This window comes from Monodelphis domestica, chromosome 8 (assembly GCF_027887165.1).
Source record: "Monodelphis domestica isolate mMonDom1 chromosome 8, mMonDom1.pri, whole genome shotgun sequence".
Lineage (NCBI taxonomy): Eukaryota > Metazoa > Chordata > Mammalia > Didelphimorphia > Didelphidae > Monodelphis > Monodelphis domestica.
In genome coordinates, this window is record NC_077234.1 from 122,826,442 (window position 1) to 122,851,885 (window position 25,444).

Genomic DNA, 25,444 nt, shown 5'->3' on the forward strand with positions numbered 1-25,444 from the left:
TTCTTTCCATCCAAATTAAAACAGAAAACTATCTGGATAGAAAGATATCAATTATCAAAAAATACGAAATCCATATCTCCATGGATATGTTTTTTCTATAAGCACAAATGCTATATATACATATATATAATGTATGGTATGGACATATCATATGCACATATATATATATATATATATATATATATGTATTTATACATAGATACATGCTACTATTCTTGCACCTACCTACTCATTAATTGTTTTCTCCAGTCATTGGTATTTGTCAACAATGGAGCTGCATCAATTTCGGTTCCTGTCATTGTAATGACATTTATTAACTCTATCACACAATGTAAAGGTAAAAAATGGACTAATAAATTCAACACATTGATAAACTGAGAACTGACATTTCTTTCAGGGTGAGCTGAAAACAGAAGGACTATAAGGGGTTTCCCTTTCGAGTCTCCTGGTATCAATCTTTCAACTATATTACCTGAAGCCTGAAAAGTCACAAAGTGTAGGAAGCAAACACTCTTCTCTAGCAGCTGTAAGTTTGGAATTGGAGTCAGATTATATTTCTCCAACCACTAATAAAACACCAGACAGTCTCGAATCACTTGTCACTTAAAATTTGATGTTAGCTAAGGAAAGAAGTGTGGTGCATGTCAGGGGGTACAATGATGCAGAGTTCTTTTTGAGCCCTTTAGATTTATGCTATACTTATTTTTAGGGCAAGATTTGTTCAGAGATTATTGAAGGATTATTTTGAGATCAAACAGAAGGACTGAGATTAAAAAACAACAACAACATAGTTCAACCTTCTGCTTTTTGTTCTCTGGAGGCAGTGGGTGGCGGTGCTCTGGACAGAGCACTCACTGGGTATATATATATATATATATATATATATATATATATATATATATATATATATGATCTCAGAAGCTTCTTAGTTGTGTGATTTTGGTGAAATCACAAACTCTGCCTGGCTCAGTTTTTTTTTTTTTAACTAGGAAACATGAGCATAATAATCATACCTAGCTTCCAGGATACTTGTGAAGATCAAATGAGACAATATTTGTTCAATTGTTTAATACAGAGCCTGACACATATAAGGCATTATAGAAATGCCTATTCTTTTCCCTTCTCCTCCTGTTATTCAATTAGAAAGGGAAAAAAAAAGACTCAAAGTAAAATCAGTAAGGTATTCAGGAATTTAGTCCATAACGGGCTTACTCAATTTATTACCAAGAAACTGTTTGAGATGAGTCAAAAATTTCAATGAGTCATAATGAGAACATATAAAATACATTATTGACTATTCTAAGAAGCACTACTCATCTTTATATTGATGCCAAATCTATGTGATGAATGCTGTTCCTACGTGGAAATAGAATGAGTCTCTGTATCCTGTAAGAAGTAACTTTAGGAAGATAAGAAATTTATTTTCAAGTTAAATCAATTAAGTTTGCTTTAAAAAGCCCTTAAATTATGAGTTGGTGGTGAAGTTGTTATAATATTTTTATTCTGAGGAAACTGATGCAATGTTGAGCATTTTTTGTAACTTCAAATACAAAAAAAATTAGATAATAAATGAATTTTATGCTCTATGTAACACAAACGAAGAACATTATCTATTTCTTTTAAAAGAGACTATTATTTTTACTAGATTTTTTTGTATTTAGGGGCAAATTAAGCTATTCAAAGGGTTCCTTTATATAATTCATTCAGTCATCTGGAAGTTTCTGTTGGGAAATCAGGGCTAAAATCTTAATGTTAGAGGGAACCTAAGAGACAGATCATTTTGGGATGGGGAATATGAGCCTGTAAACAAAACAAACAAACAAAAAAACCCCAACAAAACAGTACACTAAATCAGTCCAATAAAGTAGATAGCAAAAGAATTAGTCAATGGAATTGCTGAGTCACTTACAGTGACCTTTGAAAGAGCCTAGAAAAAAGAAGTGACTGAAGAAAACGAATACTCAAGTTTGCAAAAATGTTTTCACAAAAATTAACAATTAATTATTCCTACTAAAATAATATAATATACTGTTAAAATAGGGTTTATATATATATAGAAAATCAAGTGATGATCAACAATTGTTAGTGAGGTATCATCAACAACTGATTATACAAAACTAGCATCATTTCATTTGGTGATATAGTTACTAGATAGAGAGGCAGATGCCATAATGGATAGAAGATGACAAAGTCTAGAATCAGAAAGACTATGGTTAAGTCCTATAAAAGATCTAATTAAGCACCAGCAATTTATATTCACTATTTTTTAAGTTATAAAACTGTATATTCCATGTATGTAATCCTTTTAGATCATCAATATCTTTAGCTATAAATTGTAAAGGATAATCCTGTTAATTGATTCAATAATTGTATAGGAGAATCAGTAATCAATAATCAAATTGTGAGCAAATAACAAAGAAAGTCCCTTGAAGGATCTTGCAAAAATATACTTAACAAGGGCAATTTTGTGCAGGTCTTCTGCATTCTTGAATGTGTTCAGGCAGTATGATATCTCAGATGGCTTCAAAGCTACAGTGACCTTGGCCATCTTTATTTTCACCATGGAAATGGATAATTTCTTCAGAAAATAGAGACAAGAAAAAGACTTGATCTTCCTGAAGAAGGAGACCTTCTAAAAGATGGAAACTCTGATTGCCCCTTCTGAGAAGAAATATTCAGAAGATGAGTCCCCTTTTAAGGGGAGGTGGGATCTGTGTAATCTAACTAACTAACTAACTAACTAACTAACTAACTATATATATATATATATTTATGTTTGTATGTATGTATGTATGTATTGTGGAAAGGAAACAAGACTGACAGTTTGTGGGGGAAGGGCCCAACTGGGAGTGACAGTTGGGTCTTGTGACTAGCACTTCCTGCCTGCTGGGGAAGGTCTTGCGTCCTGGGGTTGGAGGAGAGTGGAGCTTGTTCAGCCCAGTCTGGAGTGGCATGCTCTTCTTGGTTCAGCCCAAAGACACAGGCTTCTAAAGGTTAGAATTATTCTTGTTTGCTTTCTGTGTACTGCTAAGATTCTGAATTAGAACAACAAGAGTAGATGGGAGTGGGACAAACTCTCCCAACTAGTTATTAAACTTTATATTATTTAAATTCGCAGTCAGATAAGTGGACTATCTTTTTCAGCAGGGGGCATCTCCCTCCCTTGCTTCACCAAACAGTGTTCCCTCTCTCCCCTTAACTCCTCCATACCCCATAAAAACCTCCCATTTATGCCACTGTTTTCCAATTCCCTATTTCCTTTCCCAATAAATATTACAGTTTTTGGCGAGCCAGCTAGGTGCCGAACCTAGAATCTTCTGATATGATTTAAAAGACACTCCCCTGGAACAACCCGACATTGAAATGTATACCATTGGTTCGAGCAAGATAGTTAAAGGAGAAAGGTATACTGGAGCAGCAGTAGTAACACTAACAGAGACATTATGGTATGCGTCCTTACCAAAGCATGTGAGCGCTCAAGTGGCAGAGCTAGTTGCTTTATTAAATGCTTTGCAAATCGGTAAAGATAAATGGGTCAATATTTACACCAATTCCCAGTATGCATTTTCAGTAATTCATGCCACTGCAGAAATTTGGAAACATAGAGGATTTTTGACAAGTGCAGGTAAAGAGAGTGCATATGCAAAACTAATAATGCAACTTCTTGAGGCTGTACAACTTCCCAAAGAAGTGGCAATAATCCACTGTAAATCACACACAGGGGTTAATGATCATATGTCTTTAGGAAACCATAGAGCTGACATTACAGCAAAATTTGGAGCTAGAGAAGGACCTTTTCATGTATTGAATTTCTCAATAGTTGAACAGGACCATCTAACTGATGCCTATAATGAGCAGGAAATTCAATCGTGGATAAAGAACGTAGAAGCAAAACAAATAAGAGGAATATGGTTTTCTCAACTAGGCAAGCCCATCCTGCCTAAAAATTTATTTTATCACGTGTGCAATGCAATACATGCACAAGGACACTGTGGAACCCAAGCTGTGATCGATTCAGTGAGACGATTTTGGACTGCACCAGGAATATCCTCATATGCCATAAGAATTTGTCAAAAATGTAAAATTTGTATGCAATTCAATCAGGGAGTTTATAAGACCAAAGGCTTAGGAGGTTGTCCCTTAGCATATACTCCATTTGAATGCATACAGATAGATTTTATCAATATGCCAAAAGACAAAGGGTTTAAGTATTGCCTTGTCATCATAGACAGACTGACTAGATGGCCAGAAGTTTTTCCTTCCAAACAGAACAATGCAGCATTTGTGGTCAAAATCCTATTAAAAGAAACCATACCTAGATTTGGGATTCCCTCAAAATTGGACTCAGACCGTGGAAGTCACTTTACTCAGTCAATATTAAATGAAATTTATAAAAATCTAGGAATATGAGCAACATACCACACACCATATCATCCCCAAAGTTCAGGGCAAGTGGAAAGATTAAATAAAGACATTAAAACATTGATAGGAAAATTTTGTGCAGAAACACACCAAAAATGGACAAACATTCTGCCATTAGTTCAGTTCCATCTTAGAACACGACCCAGAGGAGATTTGCACATCTCTCCATTTGATATGCTATATGGACACGCAATTTGGCAAGGAAGGACTTGTAAACCAGCTTACATTGCCATGATAGGTGGAGATTGTCAATTAACAAAATATATACAAGCTTTACAGACAAGAATAGCAGAATTGCATGAAATGGGCTTTGTTAGATTTAAAATGGTTGAGGTCTTAAACTGTGATTAAAATAGTGATTAAAATAATGGAAGATGTAAATTGTGATAGATATAAGAGAGGGTGAGTAAATTGTGACCACAGAAAATATGTTTCACTACAGTGTTTTGGTTTTTAAATCAAATATAAGGTAGTCACCAGGGAAATATTCCCAATTATTCAAATACCCAAGTCAACTGGGTTTTATAGAGATTTTAATTAATACAAATGTGGAATTAAAGAAAAGAGAGAAAGAGAGAAAAAGGAAATAAGTATGAAGGGCCTTAAGCCAACATGGCCTAGACCTGAGTCTTAAGAGAGAGAGATCAGTCAGTCAGTCTTTTAACACTCACCACAAGGTGTGTCTAAGCAAGGATTCTAGTGACACCAGGTTAGCTCCATCTCAGCTGACTTCAGCAGAGAGAATTCCAAAGGGCCTCTCTCCAGTGCCTCCAGAGGGACAGAGTCCCCGCAGAGGAGCTCCAGCAAGATCTCCTTAGAGATTGTCCTCCAAGAGCTTCCCTTCTCCAGAGCCTCTCTCAAGAGATTCTTCCCAAGCGATCCTCATCAGAGATCCTCCAAAAGGCATTTTTCAAAAAGGATTCTGCTTTTTCTTATATAGGGGTTTTTCTTCTATGTCACCTCCCCTAAGTCCTTACATCTACCAATCACTGTAGACATTTTCCAAAGGACTGCACATCTGAATTCTTGCTAAGTCAACAAATCTCCTCAGTAAGTCTGAACCAGTGAAAACACAGCTGAGTCAACTAATCTCATTAAGAGAAAACTTGCCTAGCATCTCATTATATCAATTCCAAAAAAAACAGGCATGGCTCAAACAACTCCTTGCCTTATTATAAGCATGGGTCCAAGTACTTTCTTTGTTTAGCAAGGAGTTTCCTCCCCTAAAGCAGTCTTAAGTAAGGGTGGAGTAGAGGTCCTCCCAAAGCAAGGAGTTTTCTCATCAAAATGGGGAATGTTCCAAGTCCAATGGGGAAAATTTTAACATTCATAAGTCTGAGAAATTTCAAGGTTTACAGCTTGATACAACAAACAGTACCCTGGATTACAATTTGCACAACATCAAACCAGGAGACATAGTATACTTAACAAATTTCAACAGAAAATTGGCTACAGACATAAAATGGACTGGACCACATGAAGTATTGCTTACTACCCCAACAGCTATAAAAGTTGCAGGGAAAAACTCATGGTTTCACTGTTCCCATGTGAAACCAGAAAAAGTTCAACAGCACTGTAACAGACATCGAAGATAATTAGACAAAAGATAGTGCTGAGAAATGAAAACAAAAACTGATTAACTTAAAAGCACATCATAAAGAAATAATAGTGACACATAATGTTCAAGACAACTTCCCAGCCCAGAGGAAAAGCAACCCAGAGGAAAAGCATCCCAGAGGAAAAGCAACCCAGAGGAAAAGCAACCCAGAGGAAAAGTATCCCAGAGGAAAAGCATCCCAGAGGAAAAGATTTTAAACCAGTCCAGAGGAAAAGCATCAAGAATAGATGCTAGAGACAAGAAACAAAGAGGAAAAGCTGAAATAGACAGCTAAGACTTTGAACTTTGTAAATTTGTTTATATAAGAAAAGGACAGATTGAAAATGAGACTTATGTGTAAGACTGAATGTGTTGAAATAATAAAACAAAAGTAATTTCACATATTAGGGAAATTGCATGCATCACTACATAACTTGGAAGAAAGAAGAGATCCATTAGTCAACATGAGAAGTGGAAATCTAAAAAAACTTGATAAGTATTAATTCAACACAACACTATTAGACACAAAACAAAATCACAAACTGACATATTGAGAAACCTTGTTTATATAAACAAGTGTCTGAAATTGTATTTATGCAAAATGTAAATATGTATATAGTTAGTTCCATAAGGTCTTAGGCAAATAGAAAGATCAATAGATAATTCTAGTTGACTGACATTATGATGTGGAACAATGTATATTTTTGTATTATATATAAATAATTTCTGTAAATAATCTATTAGTTTTAGTTAACACAGAGTAAGTAGTATTAGCACTAAGATTCAAATTTCTTATAATAGTTTTGTTCAACATTTTTTGTACTGAATTTATTGTAAAACCCAAAACTACCCTTACCCAAACTTTCCTGCTAAGAATCCTTAGAGTAGATTTAGTAAATTGGTAACTATAATATAAATATGTGACCTTGGGAAGGTCACAAGAAAAAAAAGGGGGACGATTGTGGAAAGGAAACTAGACTAACAGTTTGTGTGGGGGAAGGGCCCAACTGGGAGTGGCAGTTGGGTCTTGTGACTATCACTTCCTGCCTGCTAGGGAAGGTCTTGCGTCCTGGGGTTGGAGGAGAGTGGAGCTTGTTCAGCCCAGTCTGGAGTGGCATGCTCTTCTTGGTTCAGCCCAAAGACACAGGCCTCTAAAGGTTAGAATTGTTCTTGTTTGCTTTCTGTGTACTGCTAAGATTCTGAATTAGAACAACTAGAGTAGACGGGAGTGGGACAAACTCTCCGCCAGCCTCTGGGGCCTGGCCTCAGGTCTGAAGCTGAGAAAAACTCCAATCCCAACTAGTTATTAAACTTTACATTATTTAAATTCGCAGTCAGATAAGTGGACTATCTTTTCTGGTCATAGAGGGAGCTGAACTTCTTTTCAGTCATCAAGGCAATAAAAAACCTTATTGGACCCCTGCTGTTTCCTCTCAGCAGGGGGCATCTCCCTCCCCTGCTACACCAAACAGTGTTCCCTCTCTCCCCTTAACTCCTCCATACCCCATAGAAACCTCCCATTTATACCCCTGTTTTCCAATTCCCTATTTCCTTTCCCAATAAATATTACAGTATATGCCAGATGACACATGAGCTCTGGGTCTTGGTCAAAGCTGGGATGGGCCTGGATAGAGACCTTTTTACAGCTTTCTACAATAAAATATCAATAAGGTCCAGATAATTCCTTTCCAGAATTTATTTTTCATGTTTACAATTTGGTTCAGCCTCCTACTTCCTGTTTAAATTATCTTGTACAGTCCTGACTCTAAAATGTTAATTATACAACCATTTAAGTTTTCTATACCACTCAACATCTATACATTATAGAAAAATTATTAACCATTTCCCCTCTGGCAGTCTCCTACACTGATCAAGTTTTATGCCTATACCAGGATGGGAAAACAACAAGCAAAACAAAACAAAAACAAAAGATGGATAGAGGAATGATATTGTTTACCTAGACTTCAGCAACCAGTTTGTTAAAATCTCTCCGGTGATTTCTCAGGACACTAAAGATAAAAGGGACTTAAATGGAAGGGCTTTAAAAATCCAGGAGTATGGAGTCATCTGACATAATTATAAGGAATCACTGAAGCATTTAGAGAAAGAGCTTGGCATGGTCAGAATTGTGATTTGGGAATATCACTTTGCAGCTTTGTGAGGGATGAGTTGAGAGATCAGAGAAATATGAAACAGGGAGCCAAATTAGGATGCTTTCCTAATAGTCAAAGTGAATGTGATGAGGATCTTAATAAGGGTGATTAGGCTGGGAATAGAGAAAAGATAGTTGTGAGGGATGTTTTGGAAGCAAAAACAAGAAGTCTTGCAGTATATGGGAGGATGAGAAAGGGGGAAAATTATCTTGAACCTTGGTGACTGGAAGGATGATGGTCACACCACCAGATCTTTTTAAAGTTGGCACCACCAAAATCTTGTCAACTTAATTGAGGCCTCTGTCACAGTTCAGCTCTTTTTTTTTCTTTCTTTGGCATGGCAGTTATTAAAACTCAGTTCTAACCTAAATTCCCTCAGTTGGTCAATTCACCAAATATGAAGCCATTGAAACAAGAGCTGGGAGGATGTCTTTTTTGGGGAGTATATAGCTCTATAGTCAGTTAATAGTTTTGCCACATGAATAACTACCAGGAATTGTTAGGTCCCTGTAGTGAGAGCCAAATATACGTTGGGTATGATTACAAAAGGCATTCTGGAGGAAAAAAATGAATGACCTTTGGTCACCATTTCAAGATCAGGTATTAGGGATTTAGGAAGGGAGAGTGGGGAGTCAAGGATAATCTCTGATCTGGGAGACTAGAAGGTTAGTGGTAGCCTAAATGGAAGTGGAGGGGAGGAGGTGGAATTGAGATAAGTAGTAGATTTAGGGGGATAGGCAATAAACTGAAACTTGGAAATGTTGAGCTCTGTGTGCCTGTGGGATATCTAGTTGGGAATTTCCAGTAGGTATTCAGTTATAGGAGGCAGAATCTTCAGAGAAAGGAAATATACTAATTTGGGAATTATCTACACAGAACTAATTGATCTCATAAAGGCTGATGAAATCACTAAGAAAACTGTAGATAACGAAGAGAAGAGGTCTTGGATAACCAAAGCCTTGAGGAGGTATACAGTTAGGGGTCCTGAAATGATGGTCCAGCAAAGAAGAATGAAGCATGGCCAAATAGGGGGAAGGAGAGAGAAGAGAGAAGAGTCATAAAAACTTCAAAGCGAGAAGATTTCTAGAAGGAAAGGATGATCAACTATACCTTATGCTGCTGAGAAGTCAGGAAGGATTAGAAGTAAAACTATTGCATTTGGCAATTAAATATTTTTAATCAACTACCACAGTTACAGTTGAATGATGAGGCAGGAAGTCAGATTATGAGGGGTTAAGAAGAAAAGGGAAAAAAAGGTGAATTTGTTGATGGGGGGGTTAAAAGGCTGGATAACAAGATCAGCATAATAAAGAATCTAAAGAGGATGGAAGCAAGTCAAATTTAATAAGACAAAGTATAAAATATTGTATATATAAAATTTTTATACTTAAGTACAAAGATCAAGTTCACATTGCTAAATTAAGATAGAAGTTATTATAAAAAGATTTCAGGGTTTCTCATGAACTTCAATCTCAAAATAAATAAATAGATCCAGGTTAGGAAGCAAATGTTGCATCAACTGAGATGTATTACCTATGAAACAGAAAGCAGTATTCCTATAATATTCTGCTCTTAGCAGATCCCACACTGTATGATGTAACATGTGTAATTCAACATCGATTTAAAGATGGAAAGGATTTTAGAAGTTATAGAGTTCAGCCATTCTTTTACAAGTGAGTAAATTGATTCACAAAAAGCTTAAATGACTTTCTGAGGATTACCCAGCTATTGTTTTTCAGGTGGAATTTGAACACATCTTTTTTGACATTTTAGGCCTCTTTCTGCTTCTCTACTAATGAAAGACTAGAGAATACCCAAAGAAGGGCTTTGAGAATGCTGAAAGGCTTTAAATTCATGCCATTTGAGTAAAAGGGTCATTGGATCCAGAAGATGAACAAATACCCAAGGGCCATTTATCTCAACTCCCTCAATTTAAATAAAACAAACAAACAACAACCACTCAAAAACACAACAAAACAAAAATAATTGAGCACAAGGGAGAACTTCACTTCCTAACCAAGGTCATATAGGTAATATGTGGCACAGTTAAGATTTGAACTTGGTTTCTTTGACTCCAAATCCATTACTCAGCTAGAAACATCTAGAAAGTATACTGCTTTCAAGTTTTTTAGGGAATATTCTAGAAAGGAACAAGGAATAGATTTCTTCTGCTTGGCCCTAGCAGGAAGAAATAGGATTAGTTGATGGAGTTTGCTCTCAAAAAGATTTAGCTATAATGTGAAAAAATTATTTTATTTTTTATTGTTATAATTAAAGCTATGGGGGTAGTCATTATGTTTCTGATCATTAGAAACTCTAAACTAAGGCCCGATGTCTACTTATCAATCATATTGTAAGTAGTTATTCTTAAAGCATGTGTGGATTGAACAAGATGGTTTCTGAGGTTCCTTCCATTTTTGATATTTTGTAATCATTTGATTTTTAATTCTATATGAAGCCTTTACAACCATGTATATATATTTTTATTCTTTTCTTTTATTCATTGTACTGACTATTCAGGACCCCATTTGGGGTTTTCTTGTCAAACACACTAGATGGAGTAGTTTGTCATTTCCTTCTGCATCTCATTTTAAAGATGAGAAATCTGAAGCAAATAGATTAAATCACTTGCCTGGGGTCACACAGCTACTAAATATTGGAGGCCATGTTTGAATTCAAATCTTCTTGCCTCTAAGCCTAGTGTTCTATCCATCATACCACCTAGTTGTCTATAGAATATAAGTATAGTCACTTCATTTGTCTATAAGTTTGATGTACTAAGTAAATAAATGTCATGAAAAATGAAAATGTTATTTTAAATTAAATATTTGAGTACAATAGGAAAGGTGGATAAAGTGCTGGCTTTGGAGTCAAGAAAACCAGAGTTTAAATCTTACCTCAGAAACTTACTGTGTGACCCTGAGTAAGCCACTTAATCTATTTCAGTTTCAGTTTTTCCATCTGTAAAATGGGGATGTTAATTAATTAAATAGGATCAAATGAGATCACATATATATATATATATATTTATATATAAATTTATTTATGTGTTTTATATATGTATCAATACTGCAAATATTAAGACATTATTTAGATTCATATTATTATTTTTATTAATTCAAGGAAATATAATGTGCATTTCCACTGATATTTTTGGAGGGAAAATGCCATAATATTTTACTTCAAATTTGCATCTTAAAAGTTATTGAGAAAATCTGGAATGCTAAAATTTAGAATAGCTATTAAAAAAGAAAACAAAACTATAGACCTTATTCTATCAATGAAGAGACAGTTTCTTTTTTAGGGTTATTAACTCAAATTGTTAATATACCAATTAATACATCAGAAAAGGATTTAACTAAAATCCTTTAGTGGTCTAGAGGAACTATTTAGTTTAATTCTTTTGACAAATATGCTCAGGCTATATTGTGTTTGAATAATCAACTAATTAGTAATAATTTACAACTGCTTACAATAACAATGTAGTGTCATAGCAAATAATACTTTAAAGGAAAAAATTGCTTTTTATTGTCTTCTTCAGTTTTTTTTTAAACTAAGAATTGTCAGAGGGGATATTGTAAACCATGATGCTAAGCAAATCATTTACCATAGACTCTGCCTTTATTTAAGCTAAAGCTAACTTCCATTAACTTCAGAGAGATTGACTACTGAAAGGAAAAAGAAAAATGTATGCAAGCTTAGGGAAGTTTTCTTTTCCCATCCCTATCCTAATTTAATTAACTTTGCACTCAAAATAATGTTTCCTAAATATTCTTTTGGTTGAATAGCAAAATGGTCTTATGAATAGTAATAAAATGATTATCATGTGAGTTATTTAAAAGAAATGAAAACATATTTTTGAACCACTATCATAGTTGGCCTGAGCCAACATCAAAACAATACTGACTTAGTATCTCTTTCAAAATCAAAGTCCCTTGTCTCCTGACAACCAGTTTCATTTTCACCTTCCATATTATATAGCACATTCCTAGACTGCAACAATAATCTCCTTTTTAACTCCTTTTTTGTGGTTCTGAAAGTCACTGAAGTTTACAGTGGCCCCTTTTTCTGGATTCACAAATACTGGAAACTTAGAAAGGAAGTTGTAGCAAAATAAATGTTGATTCACCAAGCTAGATTGTCCCTCTTATGGAAAATACTGTACTTCAAGGCAGGCCTAAATATACATCATTATGATGAAAAAAGTTAAGCTTCCTAAGTTAAATGATGAAATGTCTTGCCAACTTAAAACTGTGGGGGCAATTTTACCAAAAAAATAAATGCAGTAGACAGAATGAGATTTCAAGAATGCAGTCTGAATAGAGTATAATGCTTAATGCAAATGACATAGCATTATTATGATCAGAGATAATTTACATTTTACTTTTGAAATTATAATTACCAAGAAATGAGGGAAGTTTAAATGTGTCTTCACTTTAAAATGTCTTGAGGCCAAAGTACAACATCATTAATACTATTAATAAATATTTTAAACAGTGATGATAATACATCAAAATATGAGAAAAGTTCTTTTTAGTTTGCTGGAAGAAAACGACTGCCTAAAACAAAATTTTCAGATGAGTACAGAGAGTGTCTATTTCTCAGATATTCCTGTTTAGTCCATATTCCATTTATGTTAACTCTGGGGGGAAAAAGAAATAATTTTACCTACTTTACTCCCATATCTGAGACTATGAGTGTTTCTGAACAACTGAAACACATTTTACAATCCTCTTACTCTTCTATGAAAATATTTCTGGTTTAAAGTAGTCTCACATTTATTCTCAAAAAAATATTCTTTGTATATATGAAATGTTCACTTGAAATAAGATGCTGACCATGCTCTTTTATACATGGTCATACATGTTATGGTTAAGAATGATCGCCCTACCTATGAGCAGGAATCTTGCGGTTGCCCACAATCAGGATCACATCACAGAGCTGTTGCTGCTTCAAGTAGCTTTCCATCTTCCGGAAGGTTTGTTCAGCATGGTGAACTGCCTGATAGAATTCCTCAGAGCTACTGGAGTCCATATCACTTTGGGGTGTCAGAGAATGGCTCGTTGCTGACAGCCTGTGAACCACAAATAGAAGGCAATGTTGATCAAGTGTCACTAACTGTGCAGATCTAATCACCAATTTCTTAAAGCTGAATAGGAGAAATCAATGCATCTTTCTTTGCTTTCATCACTGCTAACACAAGACAGGAAAGCCTTTTTTTTTTTAAATTTTAAAAATATCTCCCCCATATTCAAAGGATTAACTAAGTAAGCAATATAGGGACAGTAAAGGACCTGCTTTTTCTTAGTTGATAAAAATAACAAATTGTTCCATTGGTTCTGTTTACCTATAGGGAAATACAATGTGTTAAATTTGAAAGAACCAATAAGCAATTAGCATGCTTATCCTAAAGTTAATTGCCAATTTTAGTCCCCTGTGTTATTGGGAATAGTTAATTTCAATATACTTCTCAAAACTGTGCTAAGGGATACTAATTTTATTGGCTATTGTACAAAGTGTTGCTTTACAAAGGTAGTAACTTTAAACTGAGAGGAGTAGACCATTCTTTTTTTTTTAAGGTTAACAATTAAATTTAAGAGGGAACCTCCAGCCTTATGCTGTCATTTAACACTGACAACTTCTTCAATCTTAGAAATAAGCTTCTCTCTTGACTCTTGTTACTCAGTAAATTAATAAAGGCAGAGGAGAGAAACAAGGGAAAAGGATATCTTTACTAGAGGGAAATTGCAAGTAAAAATATGGATAAAAATGGGAACCATGGGGACAATACACACTTATATGGTTTCTTAGTGCAATGTAATTTTCACATTCCTGGAATAGCTAATTTAACCAAACCATTTTAGACATCTTATTTCTGTAAATGTTTCTAAATAAAATTAAATACGGGATTAAAATCTATATTCAATAGCCTAACTTGTCCAAAGTCTAACTTGTCCAAAGAAGAATATTTCCAAAAAGCAGCTACAGATCGCATTTCCCATCATTCCCTCCATGTTATCACCTTCGAATAGAATATATCAGAGGCAAGATATCTCAGTTCATCACATAAAAATGTCACATATTGAGCTTACAAGTTCATTCAATGCCAGATTTGCTCTGATGTCACTGGTGGCACCAAGGAGAAATCAAGACAGGCCTGGTAGAGGATTAGAGGTTTCCTTCCACACCTCCCCCTAGTGACAAACTCCAGCTCTATGAATGTGCAGCCATCAGGTGTCTCTGGGTCATACCCTGGGCCACAGGATTCGGATCCGTTTCATGAGATGAAGGTGGGAGTGAGGGAGGCTTAGAACCTTTAATACAGGTCTTGATTTCCTTCTTTATTGAAATGTCCAAACCAATAATATTGTAGAAATAATTCACGCCCAGGAATTGCAGAGAATGGCTTACATTGCCACAGATCTTTGACCATGACATTGACTGCAATTCTATGATCATGACTGACATTGACTGCACATCTCTCTCTCTCTCTCTCCCTCTCTCTCTCTCTCTCTCTCTCTCTCTCTCTCTCTCTCTCTCTCTCTCTCTCTCTCTCTCTCTCTCTCTCTCTTTCTCTTTCTCTTTCTCTCTCTCTCTCTCTCTCTCTCTCACACACACACAAACTCTTACACACATACACATAAAAATCCTTTATAGTGGTTACTGAAAATACTATTATTATTTATATTTAACAATGAGGCTCAGATTATAAATTATGAGATTTGCCCATGTCACACAAGTTACATGGTATCAAAAGTGGCATAGCTAATGAGCTAGTGGATAAATATTATTAATCCTTAGTATATGTAAGATACTTTGGTAAGCCATGGTGATAGAAAGTGATACAAAATAAGGCAAAAAAACCGGGTTGCTGTCTTCAAGGAGCACACAGTCTACTGGGACAAATAAATATGGAAATCCAAAAGAAATACAGGAAAAAGCTAAAACATTTTAATTAATTTATATTGACCCCATATCTAATAAATATTTTGTAATATAACATATGGACTCTTCCAATCAATTTTGCTTTTTGCAGCAGGCATTTGGCACCAACATTAAAGCAAATGATTGTAAACACTTGGTAAATTTTTCTTTCTTTAACTTTTTTTCTGGAAATTATAGTTTATCAAACATAAGCAAATTTGAAGGCGGTGCTTTTTATTTTCAAAAGCATTTTTTTCTTCCTTGGTGTAGATTTCAAGATAGGTACAGACTCATTGGGAGAAATTATAAATATTATACTTAAGAATTATTTTGGAACTCTAAGGCAGTGTAAACTCGTGTGAATTCATTTATAATATTAAACACCCACTACAAACAGAATGTAACTTATAGGTGTTGAGAAACTCAGAAAGTTACATAAAGTAGATAAAGTGGTTGAAGTAGCTTACACTCTAATACATAGATGAAGGGATTTAAGTTGGAAAGAGCCTCATTTGTTCCAGAAAGTCAAGTTTACCATTAGCTTATCAGATAGGCTTCCAATGATCTACAGGGTCAAAAGTTTTAAAACTCCTTGAAGAATGTGCAAAAAGTCTTCCAGAATAAAATCTGAATATTAAGAAGCACATTGTTTTTCACTATAATAATTCCATTACAAATGCCAGAAAATGAAGAGTAACCTTGAAAAATGAAAATTTACCTTCATATTCTCTAGAATTGATTTACCTTTGCTTCCAAAAATCCAATGAAACAAATGCACTTCCCTTTAGAATATCCAAAGTTTTCTAACTTAAATGTCATTAAGAGCAAGAAAGAAGGTAAGAAAGGTCAAGATTTTGCAAATGATGGATAAGAAAAATGGGCAAAATAAATGTATTTCAAAGATATATTTGAGTAGAAAATAAATGGTAATAAGAACGACCAGTATTATAAATTAAAATAGAGGATGTTCCCACAAATGGCTAATACTTTGAAAATTGATCTATTCTAGTTTTAGTATTTTATTTATAGCCATACAATTATTCAGGCATTATGCAGATTTTCAATGAATTCTGAATGCTGCTATTAAAATCAGCTATTTAAAAATTAGCTGTATAAAATCCAATGTAAATTAAAAGAAATCAATGCACCAGAAATATATTCCAGGTATCTAAGTAATATATACAACTTAAAATCAATGATAAATCTTACTAAAAATTTTAAGTGAGCTAATGTTTACTTATTAAAAACATACAATCTGTGTCTCTAAAATCTTCCTTCTAATGACATCCATCACCATATTTTGTACATTTTGAACACTTAGTTTATGGCTAAGTGCTCTATAATATCAAAATAACATAGATGATACGGAGAAGATAGGCACTTCCTCATCCATAGACAAGATATTCTAGTTGTCACACATTAATGGAAGAACTTGACATTGCAGGGACACTGCTAAGTTTAATACTGGTAAATTCTATACTATCCCACCCTTTGGTTGTGGTTATAAAACAGGGCTGTCCACTAGTTTCTAGAATTAAGTGTTTTTCTTAATAATCTAGTTATCTACTAATACCTGGTCACCTTGAAATACTATTGGATTCCACCATCTTTCTTGGGCTTTTTATTACTACTGAATAAGTTATTTCATTTGTTCAAGTTGTGTTGCATTGTCAGATCATTGAGGAATAGTTTTTCTTCCCATGGAGTTAGTGTTCTGCCTGCACTCTTTTATTTTATTTCCTTTAGTATATGTTCTTAAGCCTGACTTGTTTGTGTTTAAGGAATGAAATGCCAATTGTGGTTTTCTTAACGTTATTTTATTGTAAATGTATATAAAAGTCATTTTAAATGTATGTAGAAGTTGTTACAGTCATAGACAATGGCTTACAGTGTCCAACTATCAATAAAGTCAATAACAGCAAGGAAAATATTTTTGGAAATGCCTAACAAATAACGTAGAGTGTACATATATCTGTGCATATGGGGAGTGATTAGTAAAGAAATGAGAAAATTTTGAGGAAGAAAGAATAGTTATTAGGAAAATACAGTAAGTTTTAAGATATATTTTAGTTCATGTGAGCATAGAATATGAGAAATAGCAACAAGTGGAAGCAATTTCAACTTTCATAAGGATACAGAAAATCTAAGGATATTTAAGAGTGCATAAATCTTTACAAGTGTTAAACTTCAAGCTTCCGTGATCTCATCTATTTTGAGGCTATTTTCTATCTGAAAAACTGAGACACCTCTAGGGATTTGTAAGATTCAGGGGAAATGTGGAAAAATACTTAGAAGAGGATAAAGATGCAAAAAATATAGTAATTTCTTTTACTTATATTCTTAAAACATCTCATAATTATTCAGAAGGTATTTCAAGTTCATTATTCTTAAGAAGTAAAAGGTCAAAAATTTCTCTTTCAAGTTTCTGCTTTGGGGATCACATAAAAAATAAAAATACTAGGAAAATGGCTCATTTGAGAAAGCTTCTCTAACAATGAAATCAGATAGGAACTTCTCTTTCAATATCCATGTGTTTGGCTCCAAGTGGTCAAGATGCCCTTCTGTACACTTGGACCATGGAAAAAAGGGCACAAGCAAAATCACATTTTTATAGAGAAAAAGAACAAAAATCACTCTGAAGGAAACAGCTTAGCTCGTAAAACAAAAACTAATTGAAAACTAAATCTTATTAATAAACAAGCAAGTAAAGGTGAGAGGGCAGTGGGGTAAAGACAGCTGGGTTCATTATCCTAACATTCCCTGTAAGACTTCTGCCCCACCCGAACTTCTCGCCTTCTCTGTCCAGCTGCAACCACAGAGCACAGTCTTCTATCTCTCCCCATGCCCTGGGCTGGGAAGGGAAATCACTCCGGCACTGCTGTGCTTGGTTCTGCGGTTAATAAAACTGTTCCAAGCTGCTTCTAGCTACTTGTGACTACTGGGGCAAGGGGAAGGAGCACTCCTCTCCCTAAGTTCCATTACTACTTTTCTTTCTTGTCATGGTCCTTGCCAAGCTCCATTTCCTGTGTTTACCTGGAGAAGAAATTCTTGGCAAGTCAATGAGCCTCCCCTAAACTATAAACCCTAGGATGCTTAGAAAAGGCTTAAACTTCCCCCACGAGATTTTTAGCACAGAACTGCCTGGGGTCTGTCCAAACACCTATTATAGAGTAATATATTTTCTTTGCAACCTGTTGAGGATATTAAATTCAGAATTGTTTTGCCAACCTTGTGATGACAAACACACCTCAGACAGCACCATGTTACTCAATGCTCTCTATCTATCTTTGTATTATGCTGCTATTTGTTTTAGTATTCAGCATCATCTCTAGGCAGAGGAGTACAAAGTTAGTGAAGGATGTTATGTAAAATGGAAAAAATAGAAGAGAGGATAGTGGACTACTGGACTTCTATTACTAGATTATAAACTCTTTATGGGTAGGGGCTGTGTCTTGTATACTACTGTGTCCTCTAAAGTAACTAGCACAGAGCTACATTCAATAATAACCTTATAATTATTCTCTAATAATATTCATTGAATGAATGGATGACAGATAAGATAGTAAAAAAGAGAAAAATTAAAGATTCGCAGCAGTTAGAACTAAGGGACAATATTGCATGGATTTTTATCTTGGTGTACATAAACTTGGTCTAATTACCTATCTATCTATCTACTTATCTACTATCCATTCATCTATCTATCTATCTATCTATCTATCTCTACTATATTTCAATAGAATTTATTTCATTTGTAATCACATGTATTTTAATTTAATTTATGAATTTAAAAACATTATTCTGAGAAGGGATCCACAGGCTTTATCAGACAGCCTGCCAAAGGAGTCTAAGACTCCAAAAACTCAAGAACCCCTACTATACTGAAAAGAGCCAGTGAACTCCAAGATTCTTTAAAACTCTAAAATTCTGGAATTCTGAAATAAGGTATTGCTTATGTGTGTATATATACATATATATGTGTGTGTATGTGTTTGTTGTGTGTATTTCTGTATATATGTATTACATATGGGTGGTTATATAAAATATGTGTATATATGCGTGTTTTATACACAGACAGATACACATATATGTGTGTGTATATATATATATATATTATATGGAATATAGAGGAATGAAAAATAGTTTATCCTCCTTCCCCATTTCTTCACTCCCTCCTGATTTTTCTTCTTCATGAGGTTTAAACAGTAGATATCCCATTTGGTTAGCCTTTAATAATGTTCTTTTGAACAGAAAGGATAGAAAACTGTGCACAGAGTTGGGAAAGCCTGAGTTCAGTTTCTGACTCTGACATTTGCTACCTGTGTGACTGTAGACAAATCATTTAACCTCTCTAAAAATCAGGGTTTTTTCCATTTTAAAAAGAGACCTGATAAGGTCACTGTGAGACCTGGCATGAACCTATGAAAAACCTTCACAGATTTTAAGCTACACATGATAGCTGTAAATGTTTTTGTTAAGACATGGAAGAAAACATGACTGGAGCATAATGGGTGGAAAGGAAAGAGTTCCAAATTCAAGGTCATTTTCTAAAATCTGAGCCTGTACCTGTAAGTTTTTAGTTTTTCACATTTACAAGGTTCCAGTCTTTGAGCCTTTACATATGACATCTTGAAAAAGCTGTCACTTTTCTTGAAGGTCAGTCTCTCTGTCACAGAGCAAAATTAGATTAGCTTGACTTGATTTGCTCTCTACAATGCCAGTGAGGGTTTTTTCCCCCCATCACCTGCAATTTCTTAAGTGTTTGCAGATTTCTTTATACATCCTCCCAACATCCTTGAAGAAGACTCTTCATTTTAAAAGAGAAAGAAGCAAGGACCCAAAGAACTTAAATTATCATCAAAGACATTTATTAATTGCCTGCTTCCAAAACTATGGCAAAAAAAACTCTGAAGAGTTTCATCTGATTTGGCAAAATAAAATGAATTGATAAAGAAAACAAATTATTTTCCAGCATAATTAAGTAACTGGAAATAATTTAAAGGGCTATAGAAACATGGATGAGAACTAAAAATAAGGAATTTTGAAGAATAGGTGCAAAAAATACCATCCAGGAATTTAATGGCAGGTAGGTAAAATGGAGTAGGTAAATGGCAAAGAGGAGTAAGGATGACTAGTGGACAGCCAGGACACTCAACTATTACCTTCAGGATGTCAGAGAGAATGAGGAAGACCTCGAGCACTTTTGGGTGAACTTCCTTGGAAAGTATATAGGACATGGAAAAGAACCATCCAGGATGATTAGAGGTATTGATGGATTATGATTTGAATCATTTAAAGGAATATTCAAACTGATGGGATCCAACTGCTTTTGAGTATCTTTAAGTGTATTTCTTAGGACCATATATTTAGACATAAAGGGAACTTAAAAATCACCTAATCTAGTACAGTCATTATTGGGTCCCAAAGAAGAGAAGTGATTTGCCTTTGGATATAGAAAAAGAAAATGGGGAAACCAGTGGCTCAACCTGCTGATGCCATAACCAACATCCTTTCCACTATACAATGCTCTCTCTAAAGCATTTAGATAAGAAGTTAAGAGAGCTATAGAAATGCATTGGTGTGCTAGAGGCAGTTTCTACTGGCTTAAGAGAACTAATTGTTAAATTTTCAGTGTGAGAATTTATGCCTGGAAAATTGGCAAATACTTCCAATCAGCACTTGATTAACTGCTTTGTTGATTACCCAGGCTTAAAAAAGAGAGAGAGAAAAGATGTTAATAATGCTGATTACACTTAAAGTATGTCACAAGTACATTTTTTCCTCCAAGTGCTGGTTGTTAAACATTTACCAGCACACTTCTGGGTAAATATAGCTATTTATTCTGATGCTTAGTTTGAGTATTCTAAAAGTAAGTATAAAAATAAATTTAAAAATATCTTCATGATATTCTCCATTTGACAATAAATGATAGTATCTACAATCTTCCCATTACCTTTAAGCCCTCTACTTGGGGTGAGATCAAAGATGATTATTAAGAGTTCATTTTTTTTAAAATATATTTTATTTGGTCATTTCCAAGCATTATTCGTTAAAGACATAGATCATTTTCTTTTCCTCCCCCCCCCCAACCCCCCATAGCCGACGCGTAAGTCCACTGGGCATTAGATGTTTTCTTGATTTGAACCCATTGCTTTGTTGATAGTATTTGCATTAGAGTGTTCATTTAGAGTCTATCCTCTGTCATGTCCCCTCAACCTCTGTATTCAGGCAGTTGCTTTTTCTCGGTGTTTCCACTCCCATAGTTTATCCTTTGCTTATGAATGGTGTTTTTTTCTCCTGGGTCCCTGCAAGTTGTTCAGGGACATTACACCACCACTAATGGAGAAGTCCATTACGTTCGATGATACCACAGTGTGTTTGTCTCTGTGTACAATGTTCTCCTGGTTCTGCTCCTCTCGCTCTGCATCACTTCCTGGAGGTTGTTCCAGTCTCCATGGAACTTCTCCACTTTATTATTCCTTTTAGCACAATAGTACTCCATCACCAACATATACCACAGTTTGTTCAGCCATTCCCCAATTGATGGGCATCCCCTCATTTTCCAGTTTTGGGCCACCACAAAGAGCGCGGCTATGAATATTTTTGTACAAGTCTTTGTGTCCATTATCTCTTTGGGGTACAGACCCAGCAGTGCTATGGCTGGGTCAAAGGGTAGATATTCTTTTGTCGCCCTTTGGGCATAGTTCCAAATTGCCCTCCAGAATGGTTGGATCAGTTCACAGCTCCACCAGCAATGAATTAATGTCCCTACTTTGCCACATCCCCTCCAGCATTCATTACTTTCCTTTACTGTTATGTTAGCCAATCTGCTAGGTGTGAGGTGATACCTCAGAGTTGTTTTGATTTGCATCTCTCTGATTATAAGAGGTATAGAACACTTCTTCATGTGCTTGTTAATAGTTTTGATTTCTTTATCTGAGAACTGCCTATCCATTTCCCTTGCCCATTTATCAATTGGAGAATGGCTTGATTTTGTGTACAATTGATTTAGCTCTTTATAAATATGAGTAATTAAACCTTTGTCAGAGGTTTCTATGAAGATTTTTTCCCAATTTGTTGTTTCCCTTCTGATTTTAGTTATATTGGTTTTGTTTGTACAAAAGCTTTTTAGTTTGATGTAGTCAAAATTATTTATTTTACATTTTGTGATTCTTTCTATATCTTGCTTGGTTTTAAAGCCTTTCCCCTCCCAAAGGTCTGACATGTATACTATTCTGTGTTTACCCAATTTACTTATGGTTTCCTTCTTTATGTTTAAGTCACTCACCCATTTTGAATTTATCTTGGTGTAGGGTGTGAGGTGTTGATCTATTCCTAGTCTCTCCCACACTGTCTTCCAATTTTCCCAGCAGTTTTTATCGAATAGTGGATTTTTGTCCCAAAAGCTGGGATCTTTGGGTTTATTGTATACTGTCTTGCTGAGGTCTCTTTCCCCCAGTCTATTCCACTGATCTTCCTTTCTGTTTCTTAGCCAGTACCAAATTGTTTTGATGACTGCTGCTTTGTAATATAGTTTTAGGTCAGGGACTGCAAGGCCCCCATCATATGTGTTTTTTTTCATTATTTCCCTGGATATCCTTGATCTTTTGTTCTTCCAAATGAACTTTGTTATGGTTTTTTCTAAATCAGTGAAGAAGTATTTTGGTAGTTCCATGGGTATGGCACTAAATAGATAAATAAGTTTGGGTAGGATGGTCATTTTTATTATATTGGCTCGTCCTATCCATGAGCAGTTAATGTTTTTCCATTTGTTCAAGTCTAGTTTTAGTTGTGTGGCGAGTGTTTTGTAGTTGTGTTCATATAGTTCCTGTGTTTGTCTTGGGAGGTAGATTCCTAGGTATTTTATTTTGTCTAAGGTGATTTTGAATGGGATTTCTCTTTCTAGTTCTTGCTGCTGAGCTGTGTTGGAGATATATAGAAAAGCTGATGATTTATGTGGGTTTATTTTGTATCCTGCAACTTTGCTAAAGTTGTTGATTATTTCAATTAGCTTTTTGGTTGAATCTCTAGGATTCTTTAAGTAGACCATCATGTCATCCGCAAAGAGTGATAACTTGGTCTCCTCCTTGCCTATTTTGATGCCTTCAATTCCTTTATCTTCTCTAATTGCTACTGCTAGTGTTTCTAGTACAATGTCAAATAGTAGAGGTGATAATGGGCATCCTTGTTTCACTCCTGATCTTATTGGGAATGCATCTAGTTTATCCCCATTGCAGATGATATTAGCTGTTGGTTTTAGATATATACTGTTTATTATTTTTAGGAATGACCCTTCTATTCCTATGCTTTCTAGTGTTTTTAATAGGAATGGGTGTTGTATTTTATCAAAGGCTTTTTCTGCATCTATTGAAATAATCATGTGATTCTTGCTAGTTTGCTTGTTGATGTGGTCAATTATGTGGATGGTTTTCCTAATGTTGAACCAGCCCTGCATCCCTGGTATGAATCCTACTTGATCATGGTGAATGATCCTTCTGATCACTTGCTGGAGTCTTTTTGCTAGTATCCTATTTAAGATTTTTGCATCTATATTCATTAGGGAGATTGGCCTATAGTTTTCTTTCTCTGTTTTTGACCTGCCTGGTTTTGGAATCAGTACCATGTTTGTGTCGTAAAAGGAGTTTGGTAGAACTCCCTCTTTGCTTATTATGTCAAATAGTTTGTATAGTATTGGGATTAACTGTTCTCTGAATGTTTGATAGAATTCACAGGTGAATCCATCAGGCCCTGGGGACTTTTTCTTAGGAAGTTCTTTGATGGCTTGTTGGATTTCAATTTCTGATATGGGATTATTTAGGAATTCTATTTCCTCTTCTGTTAGTCTAGGCAGTTTGTATTTTTGTATATATTCATCCATTTCTCCTAAATTGGTGTATTTATTGCCATATAATTGGGCAAAGTAATTTCTAATGATTGCCTTAATTTCCTCCTCATTGGAGGTGCTGTCCCCCTTTTCTTCTTTAATGCTGTGAATTTGCTTTTCTTCCTTCCTTTTTTTAACTAGATTGACCAGTACCTTGTCTATTTTGTTTGTTTTTTCAAAGTACCAGCTTCTTGTCTCATTTATTAAATCAATAGTTCTATCACTTTCGATTTTATTAATTTCTCCCTTAATTTTTAGGATTTCTAATTTGGTTTTCTGCTGGGGGTTTTTAATTTGATCGCTTTCCAGTTTTTTCATTTGCATTTCCAATTGATTGATCTCTGCTCTCCCTTGTTTGTTAATATAAGCATTCAGGGATATGAATTTACCTCTGATTACCGCTTTGGCTGCATCCCAAAAGGTTTGGAAGGATGTTTCGCCATTGTCATTTTCCTCGATGAAATTATTAATTGTTTCTATGATTTCTTCTTTAACTAAACGGTTTTGGAGTATCATATTGTTTAATTTCCAATTGGTTTTAGATTTGGTTTTCCATGTACCATTACTAATCATTATTTTTATTGCCTTGTGATCTGAGAAGGCTGCATTCATTATTTCTGCTTTTCTGCATTTGTGTGCTATGTTTCTGTGACCTAATGTATGGTCAATTTTTGTGAATGTGCCATGTGGTGCTGAGAAGAAGGTGTATTCCTTTTTATCCCTATTTATTTTTCTCCATATGTCTATTAATTCTAATTTTTCTAAGATTTCATTCACTTCTTTTACCTCTTTCTTATTTATTTTTTGATTTGATTTATCTAAATTTGATAATGGTTGGTTTAAGTCTCCCACTAGTATGGTTTTATTGTCTATTTCTTCCTTCAATTCTCCTAGTTTCTCCATTAGAAATTTGGGTGCTATATTATTTGGTGCATACATGTTGATTAATGATATTTCCTCATTGTCTAGAGTCCCTTTTAACAAAATATAATTACCTTCCCTATCCCTTTTGATCAGGTCTATTTTTGCATTGGCTTTATCAGATATCATGATTACCACTCCTGCCTTCTTTCTATCAGTTGAGGCCCAGAAGGTCTTACTCCATCCTTTAATTCTGACCTTGTGGGTGTCAACCCGCCTCATGTGTGTTTCTTGAAGACAACATATGGTAGGGTTTTGGATTCTAATCCATTCTGCTATTCGTCTACGTTTTATGGGTGAGTTCATCCCATTCACGTTCAAAGTTATGATTGTCATTTGTGGACTCCCTGGCATTTTGATTGCCTTCCCTAATTCTAACCTTTTCTTCTTCGGCTCTACCTTTTAGTCCAGTGATTTACTTTGAAACAGTCCCCCTTGTCCCCTCCCTTGATGTTTCCCTTTATAGACCCTCCCTTTTTGTTCCCTCCCCTTCCCCCCTCTCTTTCCCTCCCTTTTTGTTCTCCCTCTCCCCCTCCCCCCCTTGGT

At 35.0% G+C, this 25,444-nt stretch overlaps 1 protein-coding gene across 1 annotated transcript in view; it reads right to left on the reverse strand.

The window, feature by feature from the left end:
- KLHL1 (kelch like family member 1) overlaps positions 1-25,444 on the reverse strand; it is a 588,984-nt gene that overhangs the window by 412,567 nt on the left and 150,973 nt on the right. Inside the window, exon 2 of the mRNA XM_001362179.4 lies at positions 13,064-13,246. Coding sequence (XP_001362216.1) covers positions 13,064-13,246 — 183 coding nt within the window. The remainder of the gene's footprint in view (positions 1-13,063; positions 13,247-25,444) is intronic.